Below are 13754 nucleotides of genomic sequence, written 5' to 3' on the forward strand. Positions count from 1 at the left end.
ATGATGGTGATAAATGTAACTTGTATAGACCATCAGAAAGATAACCAGAACCAATAACTTTAAAATCTTTAAAAAAACTAAAATATTCATTGAGAATTTGAAAATTGAAAAACCTTGTCTATCTAGTTGAGAAACAATCGCGAGAAATAGTTGGAATGTAGAGAGTGTTTTCCAAATCAAGAAAGTATCGATGATCTAGAATCAGAAGATAGGTGCCTACAACATTAACTGGGCCTTATTGCCATTGCCCATGAAAAGGAAGTTTTCATTCTGATTTGTGATTTGGGTTGAAAGGTATCGCTGCATCGAATTAGAAACATGTACATTAGCACCAGAATCAAACCACCATGATAAAAAATAGTCAAATTTGTTTCAAAACAACTTACGAATCGCATGGTATTACCTTTAACCATTTTTAACATTTAGTACAATCTTTCTGAAAATGACCTGGTTTCGTACAGAAACGACATTTATTGTCAACTCCATCCATAACGTTTAGGTAAAAGAACCCAACTATTGGCTATTGCATTGCAGCAATCATCTAGTCTAGTTTTAAAAACCAAAAGGATAATTATTTTTTTAAGTACCCCTTAGCAGGCAACCTTAGTTGGCTTTAAATCTAGCAGCCCCAATTATGTAAGGTTCTCAATCAAATTCAAAACCCCAAATTCACCCCGAGAAACAAGAAGGGCACATGGAAATTCGATTGGTTTCATTTTCTCCTCCAAAATTATTCTAAGGCAACAACAATTAAATTCATCCTTCTCATCTCCATCTAGTTAGCTCATTAGTTCATCACTGCAATCATCAGGTTAGTGTTCGGTTTTTGTTTAATTCAGAATTTGGGGTTCAAAGTATTTTTAATTATATTTAGTAGTTTGAATTTGGGTATATTTGTCTGGTGATATGAACATTGATAGTCTAGTAGTCTCAGCATTGTGGTGTTTCAGCAAATATAAGGCGCTGCAGTTGATCTTAATGGTTAGTATAGCGTCACTTGTAATAGTAGTTAAAGAATTCAAAACTTATCCCTGATGGTAAAACATTAAAAGACTCTATACCCAAAGATGATGCAAAACAACTTCTTTCGAAAGAGGATTTGGAGAGATTACAACTGGGTATCGAGTGAATGTTTCAGTTGATGTGAACTTTTTTGAATGTAGACAATGCATGAAGGCTGTTTGATAAATTTCCTGAACAAGCATGTTTGTTCTTCTCATCTCTGAAACATCAAAGACTATAACCATCAGCCATCATCCATTTTCCTACACTTCGTTTTATACTCAAGTAACCCATTTTTTAGCATTCTCAGCTCAGTAAAATCATCCTCAGAGAAGACTTCCTGCATCGATGGCGAAAAGAAAAGTACTTCAACGGAAAAATGTAATGTTTAGGTTATCTCCGGAACAACTATGTGAGATCGCAGAGAAAATTAGAGAAAAAATTAACGATGAAGATAATCCAAAACCAAAACACTTGGAAGCGATGAAAAACTGTCCATTCTGGAAATTTTATCGACCATTTCATGAAGGAAGAATTCATGAAAAGGGGGGTATACAAAAAAAAACATAAAATTGGCAGGCATATACTGAACACTTTTGATCCAGTAAAAGAAGTATTCCAACTTGGAGGAGGAAAGGAATTTAAGTCTACAGCAGAACAACTTGCAGTCATATTTGGGTTACAGAGGACCAAAGCAGGGGGAGAAGAATTTACTTTCGATGCAGTAACACAGCCTAATGAGGGGCAGAAGAATCTAAATCTGCAACAAACACAGTTTTTAAAAACATATCTGAAGGGAAAGACACAGATGAAAAGGAAAGATATCCTTAATTCACTTTATGCAACAGCAGGGAATGTAACGAAACCAGATGATTTCGTCAAGTTACTTGTTTTGTATTTCTGCGTTGCAATTTTCTTCCCCAGACTGAGTGGAGCTTCACTACCGAGTAATTTTCTCAAGTATATTTTTAAAATGGATCAAACGTCTTGGCCTGACTTGATCCATTCATACCTACTGAAAGCTTTAAAAGAAGCCGAGAAACCCTACAATTCAGTTAGGGGTTGTATCGTATACATATTGGTAAGTTATTTTGAATATCTGTTGTGCTGAATGTTTATGAGGGGAAACCAAATAATGACTCACAAATTCTTGTTTTCCCAGTTTTGGTTTGCTGAAGTTACACACTCCATCAGCAAAAATGAAGGTGAACTAGGCATATGCAAACCTCGTTTTGCAAGGTGGAATACTAGGAAGCTGGCTGAAAAGATCATGAACGACGGCATGACCTCTCTGAAACAAGATGTAAGTAAATGTTACATCATGGACTGAAGTTGCTTACTTAGAGACTGAAGTTTTGATGCTAGCTATTGATGTGAGAGAGACAATGCACTTGGTTCTCTTTTTTGATGCAACAAATTTCAGGAATATGATTATTTGAGTTTCAACAAGTTCACATGTTACTTACCCAACTGCTATTGCTTTTTGATAACAATGTTTGAGACTTGATTCAATGACTATACGTAGATTAAGAACAACAGTATTGTCATTTTCTTTGCATCTTTTACTGTTATTAGTATGCTAGAGTTCTGTCATGGTTCAATTTTGGCTAGTCTGGTGCTGGATTAGTTGTCTTGTTGGTAAGAATTTTCTTATTGAGAATTTTGTGGGATCACAATTCGTGGTGACAATTGTTGACAATACATATTAGACAACTTGGCGTTCGCATTCACTCAAGTCTTTATAGTCACACGATATGCGTAAGTAGTTCCAGAGTTATCCTCATGGACTAATTGTTGTTAGTTGTAACAGAGATATCCTCATGGATTTTTATTATATTTACATGTAGTACAATGATCCATTCACTCTTCTCTTCCGCCAAACCTTCCTCCATGTTTCGATTAGGAATAATCAACAAACCTTAACAATAGTTACATGGCAGTTTTGGAATACCGGACCCGAATTACTAGGTGCTAGTGGTAGGCACATAGCAGATGCAGTCAATACGTTTACTGTAAACATAAAACTAAGCAAGTTCGCTAGATGTTGACTTTTGTAAGGGTAATTTTTGGCTTGCATAATTCTTTGTATGTTGAAAGATGAGAGATTACCGCAGATACCTTGTGTCTAAGCATAGTGGTAACCTGGCAGAGTATCATGATCGTTGTTTGATTAAGTTTGTTTGTTCCATTTACAGCTTACTGGATCATTCATCGATCCTTTAGATGAAGATGAACAGAGCCTGATGACACCAATTGAAATACGTCAAGCAACTTTAGATAGGATACGGGAGAAGAGGGTCAGGGATGGAGATAGAGATGAAGATTTGGACTTGTCTCCAGATAGCGATTCGGATGGAGAGAGTGATGAAGATTGGGAGTTGTCTCCAGACATAGAGTCAGATGGAGAGAGTGATGAAGATTGGGAGTTGTCTCCAGACAGAGATGCTTCTCGCCGTTCGGAGGATCTAGTAACATATACTTTAGATATCTTCCTTAGGAATTTATGTCTGATATATCGCTAGTCCTTTACACACTATAGATAATGTGTAGTTGTGTCTCCTTTCTCTCGCATTTTCTCGCCCTCTTTATTTTTGTGTGTTTATACCCTTCCTAGTTTTTAGACATCTGATTGTATTTCCACAAATTACAGGCTCATGTCTATCTGTCCAAAAAGAGAAAGATAAGTAGGAAAGAATCACACCCTCCTGACGGAAAAGGAATTTGTAATGCTGAACCTGAAAATCTTCCTTTGTCAGAACCTACGATGCCTGCCATCCCCATCCTCTCGACCCAGGAAACCGGGGCAAGAGTGAATGAGACTGACGTTCTCCGCACCACTGTGAATGACTTGCATGGCAATGATGTACACATAGAGAGTTTTTTTGTCTTGTTCCGAAGCGCACACTACTGCAGTTGAATCGCTTGAAGTGGGTGAGCTTGTTGATGAACCTGTGGACGCTACAATGAATGCATCCTCTTCTAAATGCCAAGCTCCTGATTCCACCTTGTTATTAACTTTGACTTCTGTAGATGTGACTCCTTCCCCTGCAGGGTCTACAAGCACTTACGCTCAAGGGAGAGCGGAAGAATTTGAATTTGTGGACTACTTAAAGATTCCAGAAGAGTATGAAACTTTGTATAAGAAGATCTATGATAAGTATGGGCATATGGCGTCCAAAGAAGTCATCAAGTTCAATGATGCTATGTTACTGACATGTGTTCCAGTCTATTAAAAATCATCTCGGATATGGAAACTGTGCCAGGTGCGGAACTGAGTGAAGCGTTGCTGGAGAGATGGGAAGGACACATTAAAGATGCCGAGACCTTGGAATTCAATATTAAGTGGCTTCGAGAAGGCTTCAAGCGGCTTAAGAAACATTGGATCTCTTCAGTCGGGATAGATAAAAAAGTTGAAAGTTATGAACAAGTATTGGATGCAATGCAGGTGAAATGTGTTGGCCTCCTGACAAGAAAAGACAAACTTGAAACTGAACTTTCAGAAGTGAAAAGTCAGATAGTGAAAGCTGAAGCGACGATTTCGTCTGTGGAAGAAGCTATTCAAGAAATGCAGACTCAAAAAATCAAATTTCAGCATGAACCTGTTCTTGGAATAGTGCTTAGCTGAATTTAGAAATTGCAATGAAGCAATCAGAGCCATATGGCCTAGAGAAAGAGACATACATCACGCATCTTATATGTTTACTGCTATTACGAGTTCAAGATTATTAGTGATGTTCAGTTTCTGTCAAAAAGTTTTTGCTAGTGAACTTGAAATAAGTTTCTTTGTTTCTCTATGGTGGTTGTTAGTGAATGTTGGTTGATTCAGATGTTTACGAGTGATTAGCATGTCTGCTTACTCTGCTACAGTAAATGTTAAATGGTTGACCACTTTGTTTCAAGCTGTCACTTCTGGACACCAAAGCTGTTCAGCAAATGCCGTTCTCAACTGTTTTGCTAAACATAATTGTCTTTTGTCTTGTTTTACTTTCTGCATCTTCTTCTCTGAAGATTAGCAAAAGGTAATGAATTTTTAACCTTAATTTTTTTTCATTTGATACTTATAGTTACTTTTGCCTTTGTTTTACACTTTTACTTGGCTGACATTTAGGGTTTTTGCTGTTTGCAGATTTTTTTGTTGGTAATTGACGGTGTTTCTTACAAAGGTAAAAAACCCATTTCTTTAAAATCTAGGGTTTTATTTAATTGCAAGATTTTTATAATTTATAGAGCTTGATTTTTGTTGAATTGGACTGGCTTCCTCTTTGATTATAAGTTCTGGATATTGTTTAATAACATGTTATAGGATCTGGATTTTTGTTTTTCTGACTCAATTTCGCCTACGTTGTGAAAAATCGATGATTTTTGTTAAGCTTTATGGGTATGATTGTTATGGATATTGTAGAACTCTTGATGATCATCTGGATTTGGTTCCATTTTGTATTTCACTCTGAAGTATGGGTTGTAAAGACATCCACTATGAAACTCTTACTGGGTTCTCTTTTCAGCTCTTGACAAAATTAGGCGACCTCTGTATGAAAAGTATCCAGTGTCATCAGCATCTGTCAGGAACTCTCAGATTTCTAAATTTCCTTTGAGTGAGTTAGTTTTTCTCCGCATTGAGGATTTGAATATATCATTGTGTTTTGGCTATGGTTTTGTTGATTTGATATTGCGTTTTGTCTATGATTTCTGAATAAAAATATATGTCTTCCTCTGTATTGAATTAATCAAGGTTGAGGCATCCTTCATGAATCATCTGTGTGTTTCAATTATGCTCTTCTTTAGAAGCTTTAGAGTCTCCGACCGTTGATTCACTCTTTATTTTGTGCAATTTGGTTTTTTACTTTTATTGATTTTGCTTGTGGATCATGTTTTTACTTTGTTGAGTATTTTTGTTGCCCTTGTTGTGATGACTAAGATTTAGCCATTTAGGTTCCTATGTCGTATATCTCTTGTGCGTCAGATTACATTCCTTATGATTTTCAAACAGTTTTAGGGGTTTGGTTTTAGCTGTTAGATTAGGATGTTGAGATGTTCACCAATTATGGGATTATGTGGTGTATTAGTGCTTTCAATCTCAGTATGGATTCCAAATGAACATTGTTAAAAAGACTGTTTTTTAAGAACCCAGATTTTTACTTTTGCGTTTCAGCAAGTGTCTTGCTCCTTTTCTAAACTATTTTTCACTTGTGATCAGACCTTTTCTCAGTATCTGTCCTAACATGTGCTTGTAGTTAGTTTCTACAGAGGAAAGTAACAAATAAAAAGTTTGTATGAGCTGTAACATACTGGATTCCTGAATAGGAGCCCATGTTTTGTGCAACTTGTTGAGTGGAGCTAGAGATTTTTATGCAAAGGTGAGTTTTCTGAGGTAGATTTCAAGGACGAAAAGTCCAAGAGGATTTTACGTAGTGCTGGAAAGAAATATGCAACCGCATCCTCGCCGTTTCAATCCAAATCTATGTGATAAGTTGGTCGTGTAGCTTATCAAAGATGTGGAAGGCACTTGCAGGTTTTTGTCTCATCATAATTCACTGTTTCACATAAACATTCACGCACATGTAAAACCTAATTGTTTTCTCCTACTTGCAGTTGCTATTACGGGTTTTTAATAATGTTGGGAAAAGGACTAATTTGTAATGGTACAGGGTTTGTGGCGTTTCCCATCAAGTACGATTGTGTAGTCTTCAGACCTTTCAAATGGGGGATACTTGAAGCTGCGGTTACCATGGTTGGTCAGGTTTCTTCTTTTTTCAAAAGTGATCTCTTCTTATACGTAGTATTAGGAAATTGGCTTTGCTGAATGCTTAGGTGCATAATGCAATTGGTATTTTATTTTTATTTTTTTCTGTTTAGCTAATACCAGAAGATATGGAAATCCAGGCTGGAGATATCCCAAATTATTCAACTTCAGATGGATCAGTTACATCAGTAAGTCAAACACTTGGGAATCTTTTCATAGAAATGCAGTATGGTTTATAGGATCTTGCTTCTGTTGATTTTGGGATGGGCTTGCAGGTCAAAATCCAAAAGGATAGTGAAGTACGCGTAAAGATAATTGGAAATCGAGTTGACCTCCTGCTCCTCAGAAAGTGGAGACAAATGACTCGGGGAGAATCAGAACATCAAGTTCCTCATAATGCACACATGCTCCATTTTCAGCCGTCTGGATCTTTAATCTCTCGGAGGTTAGTACCATGAATTTTTATCTTCCATTGTTTTAAACTTCTGATGCCTTAGTTTAGGTTTTTGAATTTCTCAATTGCAAAGCGGGGTGGGAACTTAGTAAGGTTACTAAAATTACAATATGTTATGGAACATCTAGGAACTAGTATATCAAATTGCTAGACACATGGATAAGAAGTTCATTTCAGTAACCTCTATTGTCAATTAATCATGAAGGTGTCCACCCCTTGTTATCCTTGTGTCCTTAGCAATAAAGCGAAGAAAGTGTAAACTTCTTCTCTGCCAAGGTTACTCATGAGCTGTTGTTGGCAGAGAAGAGAAAGAAAACGAAGAAGAAAGAGGGTGAATGGAAATCCAGAAAAATAGTACTTTTTATGTTTTCGACGTATTTTACAAGAAAAAAATAAAAACAAAGGGAAAGACCCAAAAACCAGATAAAGATTTTTGGTCCAATAACATTGGCGGGAACGTGCACCCTGGCTTATGGGGGTTGCACAAATTTGGACTCTTATTCTTAGGCATTTCATACTGCAATTTTCTTGATATTTAACTCTAGTTTGATATTCGTTGTTGAGAAATTTTCATCACGTAAATATGTTGAATTTTAAGGGTGCTAGTTTGTTGTTTATAGAATCTTATCTTTGGTGGAACAGGGTAATAAGGATCTTATCATAGACTTTAGAATCTTATAATTTGAAACTAATTTATTTAGCACTGCAATTTCAATGCCACACTGGATGTGGATTCATATGTTCATTTAAAAGTCAAAGTGGATTTCCTAGAAGATTTTGGTCAAATTAGAAATAAAATTAAACTGTCAATTTTTTCATCAAATGATTTGTCCGTTTAGTTATTTAATCCACTTTGACTTTTTTTTTTTTTTTCTGTTAAAAGTTGAATTTTATGGCATTCTCAAGGAGAGTCAAGGGTTCCAACTTGCTAGAAGTTTAATAGGCATAGTCAAACTTGGAATTCCTGTTATTAAAAAACAAAAGGATTTGTTTCCACGCCTTTGAATTAGGAGATCACATGTAATTGGTTTCACACTACCTTGCATGAATGTCAACTTTATGGAGTTCTGTTCTGCCCAATTCTTTTCTGTTTTTTGTTTTTTGATTTTTTCTTTCTGTGCAGTTAAAGCTGGGCCCACCCTCTAGGCAGGCCCAACACAACTATGAGGAATTTTGTAATCATCATCTTATTGTTGTATGGTTGAATTGAAACCAGCTGGTAGTTTTTGACTTTGGGTCCTGCAAGTGGTGCTGAAATAAAGACTTTTAAGTTCTATATTTCAACATAACTGTTCATTCATCTGGTATTCAACAATCTATCTTATTTTCTTCTTCCTGGTTGTGAGAGATGATGAATCAATGTGTTTTTATTTTCACCTAGTTGGTTGCAAGTGAGACACAACCATGGCTACTACTAAATCAATACAAATTGTAACTATTCTTTTGTTGTTATCTTGTGTTCTTCTCAAAATTTCAGCTCAAACTGAAGAAGCCGGAGCTCTAATAAAATGGAAAGACAGTTTAAATTCACATTCTCTTACCTCATGGTCACTTACCAATGGAAGCAGCACCAACAATCCTTGCAAGTGGTCTGGTATTAAATGCGGTGGCAGTTCAAACAGTGTTGTTGAGATTAATCTTAATACGTCAGGAGTGGATGGAACACTAGAGCAATTCAACTTCTCAGTGTTTCGCAATCTCACCTCTCTCAATCTTGATCTTAATAACCTGGTTGGTAAAATCCCGACTCAAATCGGTCTTCTTCGAAAACTTTCTTATCTTAATCTGGGAAGTAACAACTTTACAGGATCAGTGCCATCGGAAATTGGGAATCTCAGTGAGCTTCGTTTTCTTCGACTAGCCAACAATACTCTTACTGGACCGATTCCGTACCAGGTTTGCAGTCTTCAGAAGGTACAAAAGCTTGATTTATCTGGAAATTACTTGTCAAATCCAGACCCAACTCGGTCTAAGGGCATGGCTTCATTGACTCGTCTTGATCTCAATTACAATTCTTTGGCATCAGAAGTCCCAACTTTTATCTTCAGAAGCCCAAAACTAGTCTATGTTGATATTTCAGATAATCCGGATATAGGAGGTCCATTTCCATCTCAGTTCATCAAGACTTTGAAGAATATTCAGTTCCTTAATATGTCTGGTAATATGCTTGAAGGAAGACTTCCAGCAGAAATCGGAAACCTTACCCAACTTGAAGACCTGAAGCTGAGTAGGAATCAGCTAAATGGTTCAATACCATCGGAGATTGGTCTATTAGCCAACCTCAGAATTCTTGAATTGTATGAAAATCCATTAGAAGGGCCATTTCCATCTTCTATAGGAAGCCTTAAGATGCTTCAAACACTAAACCTTGCAAACGTGAACTTGAATTCCAGCATTCCAGATGAGCTTGGCTTATGCACCAATCTTACATTCCTGGGATTAGCATCAACGAATCTTCAAGGTACTTTGCCGCTTTCGATGGCTTCTCTAATCCAACTCACCGACTTTGGAATTTCAAGTAATCAATTATCTGGTGAGATTCATCCATATTTTCTGTCCAATTGGACTCAGCTAGTTTCCCTTCAACTTCAAGATAACTTTTTCATAGGAACTATTCCTAGTGAAATCGGTTTGTTAAAAAACCTCAATTTTCTATACATGTACAAGAACAAATTATCAGGTCCCATACCTTCAGAGATTGGAAACTTGTCAGATCTGATAGAGCTCGATTTATCCGAAAATTTTATTAATGGCTCAGTTCCAGCAAGCATAGGAAACTTAACTGTGCTTGAACGCATGACTTTGTATGGTAACCAGCTCAGTGGAGTGCTTCCTCAAGAAATAGGTAACTTGGGAAGTTTGAAATATTTTGACGTGAGCATAAACACACTGCAAGGAGAGTTGCCTTCATCGATCACTCAGCTGCAGAACTTGGAACTCATTTATCTCGCAAATAACAGCTTCACAGGTAGTATACCGGAAGAGTTTGGTCCATATTCTTTAACGAATGCAAGCTTCTCTTACAACAATTTCACTGGAAAACTTCCTTCCAACATTTGCATAGGAGGGAATCTCGTATACTTGGCAGCCAACAAAAATAATCTAGACGGACCAATTCCTGAAAGCTTCAGAAACTGCACAAATTTATCCAGAGTTCGGCTCGAAGACAACCTTCTTGAAGGAGACATCACAGATGCATTTGGTGTTTACCCAACTCTGGAGTTTATTGACTTGAGTAGAAATCGGTTGTCAGGTGAATTGTCACCGAACTGGGGAGCATGCGTGCAGCTTTCCTACTTCAGAATATCGGAGAACATGATATCAGGTGAAATCCCACCAGCTCTCGCAAGCTTAAAATCTCTGCAAGATATCAGCCTTTCTTCGAATACATTGTCAGGTCAGATTCCAGTGGATATGTTTTCTTCAGATTCAGTTGTATTTAATCTGAATTTGAGCAAGAATCAGTTCTCAGGTAAGATACCATTTGAGGTAGGAAAATTAGCACGTCTGCGTAATTTGGATTTATCTGTAAACAACCTCAGTGGGCCTATACCTGGAGAAATTGGAGACTGTCAAAGCCTAATATCATTGAAACTAAATGATAACAAGTTGAATGGATCAATTCCATACCAGGTTGGGAATTTGGGAGCTTTGCAGTCAGATCTTGATCTCAGTCAAAACGAACTCAGCGGAGAAATATCACCACAGCTTGGGAATTTAAAAAATTTGGAGAGCTTGAACCTTTCCAACAACAAGCTATCTGGTTCAATACCCTCTTCTCTACAGGGTATGCTAAGTCTTACGTCTATTGATCTTTCAAATAACAAACTCGAGGGTCAAGTTCCGGATGTGAATGCATTCGAAAAAGATCCTATCAAAGCGCTAGGAGGTAATCAAGGTCTGTGCAGCAACGAGTTGAAGGGTTTGAGCCCTTGTAGTGGTACACCATCATCCAATAACCGTGGCAAAAGCAATAAATGGAGAATGATAGTTGCAGTGGTTGTTCCAATTGCCGTATCATTAGTTCTTCTTCTGATTATGTTCGGAGTTTTCTGCTACTGCCGTAAACACAAAGATGACCCCGATGAGGAAAACTTAGATTCAGGTGGTGATAGCTCATTCTCAGTATGGAACTACAATGGAGACGTAGTGTTCAGGGATATTGTAAAGGCAACAGGGAATTTCGATGAGAAATACTGCATTGGAAAAGGTGGACAAGGAAGTGTTTACAAAGCAACACTTCATAATGGTATAATTTTTGCTGTAAAGCGCCTTCATGATACATCTTCATCATCCAGTGAATATGCATCTTCAGAGGCTACGCGCTACAAGAGTCTTGAGTCTGAAGTACATGCACTGACAGACATACGACATCGAAACATTGTGAAGTTGTATGGTTTCTCTGGGACGAAGGGTAACATGTTCTTGGTATATGAATATGTTGAAAGAGGTAGTTTGGCAAACGTGTTGTACAATGAGAAAGAGGCAAAGGTGTTGAACTGGTCAATGAGGTTAAAAATTATCAAAGGTGTGGCGCAGGCTTTGTCTTACTTGCACCATGACTGCACCCCGCCTATTGTGCACCGAGACATAACTGGAAATAACATTTTACTAGACCCGGAATATGAAGCTAAGGTCTCAGACTTTGGGACAGCAAGGTTACTAAAACCAGACGAGTCTAACTGGACAGTACCCGTTGGCTCCTATGGATACATGGCTCCAGGTATGTTTACTCTTCTCCAAACTCGCACCCATTTATCTAAATAAATTTCTTTAATGCTTACTTGTTCAAGGCAAATTCCGCATATTATTCACTTAAAGTCTTAAACCCTTTCTTTGTCTGAATATGCATGCCAGTTGAGTAGTTTTAGTCGAATAAAAAGGATAATGTTCCAAGTTGATTGATGTTAAGTTGTTTCGTTGAATAAATTCGTCTGTTATGTTTTCAGAGCTTGCATCTACAATGAAGGTGACAGAGAAAAGCGACGTATACAGTTTTGGGGTTGTTGCATTGGAAGTCTTATTCGGGCAACACCCTGGGGAATTCCTTTTGCAGCTACAATCTGAGGGACATGATCTGTTTCTAGTGGATGCATTAGACAAGCGCCTTACTCTCCCAACTGGACTAATTGCAGATGAATTGGTGTTAACAGTAACCTTTGCTTTGGCATGTACATCTATATCTCCAAATTCTAGACCGACCATGAATTTTGTAAGTCGTGAGCTGACAGCAAATGTAGCTCTTCCTATAGATGAGAACTTTCACCTGCTCACATTGCAGAAATTGATGAAGGTATTGTAACCATGTATTTTAATAAATAGTCTATAAATTCAGTTCTTTCCAAAATGCTTCACTGTTCTTGTATTACGTTGCAAAAGAATTGTACGTTCCACCTTTGACCTGTTGAGCTTTGTTTTGTAAATGGCCATATTACCCTTTACTCAATAAGGGAAATCTCTTGAAACCCTTTATTAGTGCTGGTTCCTAGTTTGTGTTGGGGTATTTATTTTCTCAGCGACTACCAAAGAAGAAAAACAGAGACGGAAACTATACCAACATAATGGAGAAGCTTCCCACGGAGATCGAAGAGAAGATACTTGATCGATTAACAATTGAAGCAGCTTTACAAGCCAAACGAGTATGCAAAACATGGAGAATTCTCCTCCGTTGTAAGAAAATAAACTTAGTTATGATGATCAGTATGATCACATTCTTGGGAGGATGAACTACAACTATTCTTATGATAGACTTGATAAGATGCCCGATGGCAAAATTCTTCTAGATTTCGGATACATAGAAAACATGATTGGGTCATGCAATGGTTTGGTTTTTTTCGGACCGAGATTTGGAAAACCTTTCTTAGTTTGCAATCCTTTTACCGGAGAAGTTGTCTATGTTCCACGAATAAGACAAAATTGCTGTTGGTCTTGGACAAGCGGGTTTGGTTATTGTCATTCAACGAATGAGTACAAGATTGTTACTGTGCAGTCTTACGAAGACAACAAGTGCCAAATCCTAGTTCATACTCTTGGTGGTGGTTGCGGGTGGAGATGCAAAGGATCGAACCATATTAACCCAGTGGATATAGAAGCTGGGACGTACGCGAATGGGGCTATTCACTGGCTGCATCCACATGATAGGATCGTAGCATTTGATTTGGAGGATGAGAGTTTCCAGGTTATCCCATTGCCGCCTTTTAAGAATGTTGGATACAAACATCACCTCAAGTTGTTGGGAGGGAATTATCTTTATTTGGTGTGTACATTCCACATGAATGACGTTGCATGGATATTTGGTCTTATAAGAGAAAAAATACTAATACCACTAGTGGTTGTACCGGTGAGAAAAGAAACGGCGACCACAAGAATTTATGGCACTGGATCAAGCAGTTCAGTATAAAGTTGACATATCTGTGGTCCTTAGAGAACTTAGAGCCCTTAGCGATAACGCGGAATGAAGAACTTCTAATGTGTTATAGATACAAGACTGTCTATTGTTATGACCTTAAAACTTCTGACTATGAACAAACTTTTCGATGGTCGTGCTATGGGCTG

The 13754-nt window shown here is 37.6% G+C and overlaps 2 protein-coding genes across 3 annotated transcripts; both read left to right on the plus strand.

Annotated features, from left to right (window-relative positions):
- The first annotated feature begins 622 nt into the window (after nucleotides 1–622).
- On the plus strand, nucleotides 623–8814 carry LOC113314425. The gene is made up of 14 exons (XM_026563220.1): nucleotides 623–2083; nucleotides 2165–2305; nucleotides 3198–3470; nucleotides 3653–3933; nucleotides 4054–4159; nucleotides 4266–5021; nucleotides 5129–5165; nucleotides 5508–5597; nucleotides 6237–6514; nucleotides 6651–6742; nucleotides 6859–6933; nucleotides 7021–7190; nucleotides 8323–8503; nucleotides 8677–8814. The coding sequence occupies exons 1-4, from the start codon at nucleotides 1526–1528 to the stop codon at nucleotides 3917–3919; spliced, it is 1239 nt and encodes a 412-aa protein (XP_026419005.1). The 5' UTR covers nucleotides 623–1525; the 3' UTR covers nucleotides 3920–3933; nucleotides 4054–4159; nucleotides 4266–5021; nucleotides 5129–5165; nucleotides 5508–5597; nucleotides 6237–6514; nucleotides 6651–6742; nucleotides 6859–6933; nucleotides 7021–7190; nucleotides 8323–8503; nucleotides 8677–8814.
- LOC113314424 (probable leucine-rich repeat receptor-like protein kinase At1g35710) lies at nucleotides 8510–12546 on the plus strand. 2 transcript variants are annotated; one of them, XM_026563219.1, is made up of 3 exons: nucleotides 8795–8930; nucleotides 9007–11922; nucleotides 12149–12546. In XM_026563219.1, exons 2-3 carry the CDS (start codon nucleotides 9177–9179, stop codon nucleotides 12499–12501), a joined length of 3099 nt encoding a protein of 1032 aa, XP_026419004.1. In that variant the 5' UTR covers nucleotides 8795–8930; nucleotides 9007–9176; the 3' UTR covers nucleotides 12502–12546. The 2 variants fall into 2 exon arrangements, with proteins under 2 accessions (XP_026419003.1, XP_026419004.1); XM_026563218.1 differs by having other exon boundaries at nucleotides 8510–11922.
- The last annotated feature ends 1208 nt before the right edge of the window (nucleotides 12547–13754 follow it).

Source organism: Papaver somniferum, chromosome 9 (assembly GCF_003573695.1).
Source record: "Papaver somniferum cultivar HN1 chromosome 9, ASM357369v1, whole genome shotgun sequence".
NCBI classification, from domain to species: Eukaryota; Viridiplantae; Streptophyta; class Magnoliopsida; order Ranunculales; family Papaveraceae; genus Papaver; species Papaver somniferum.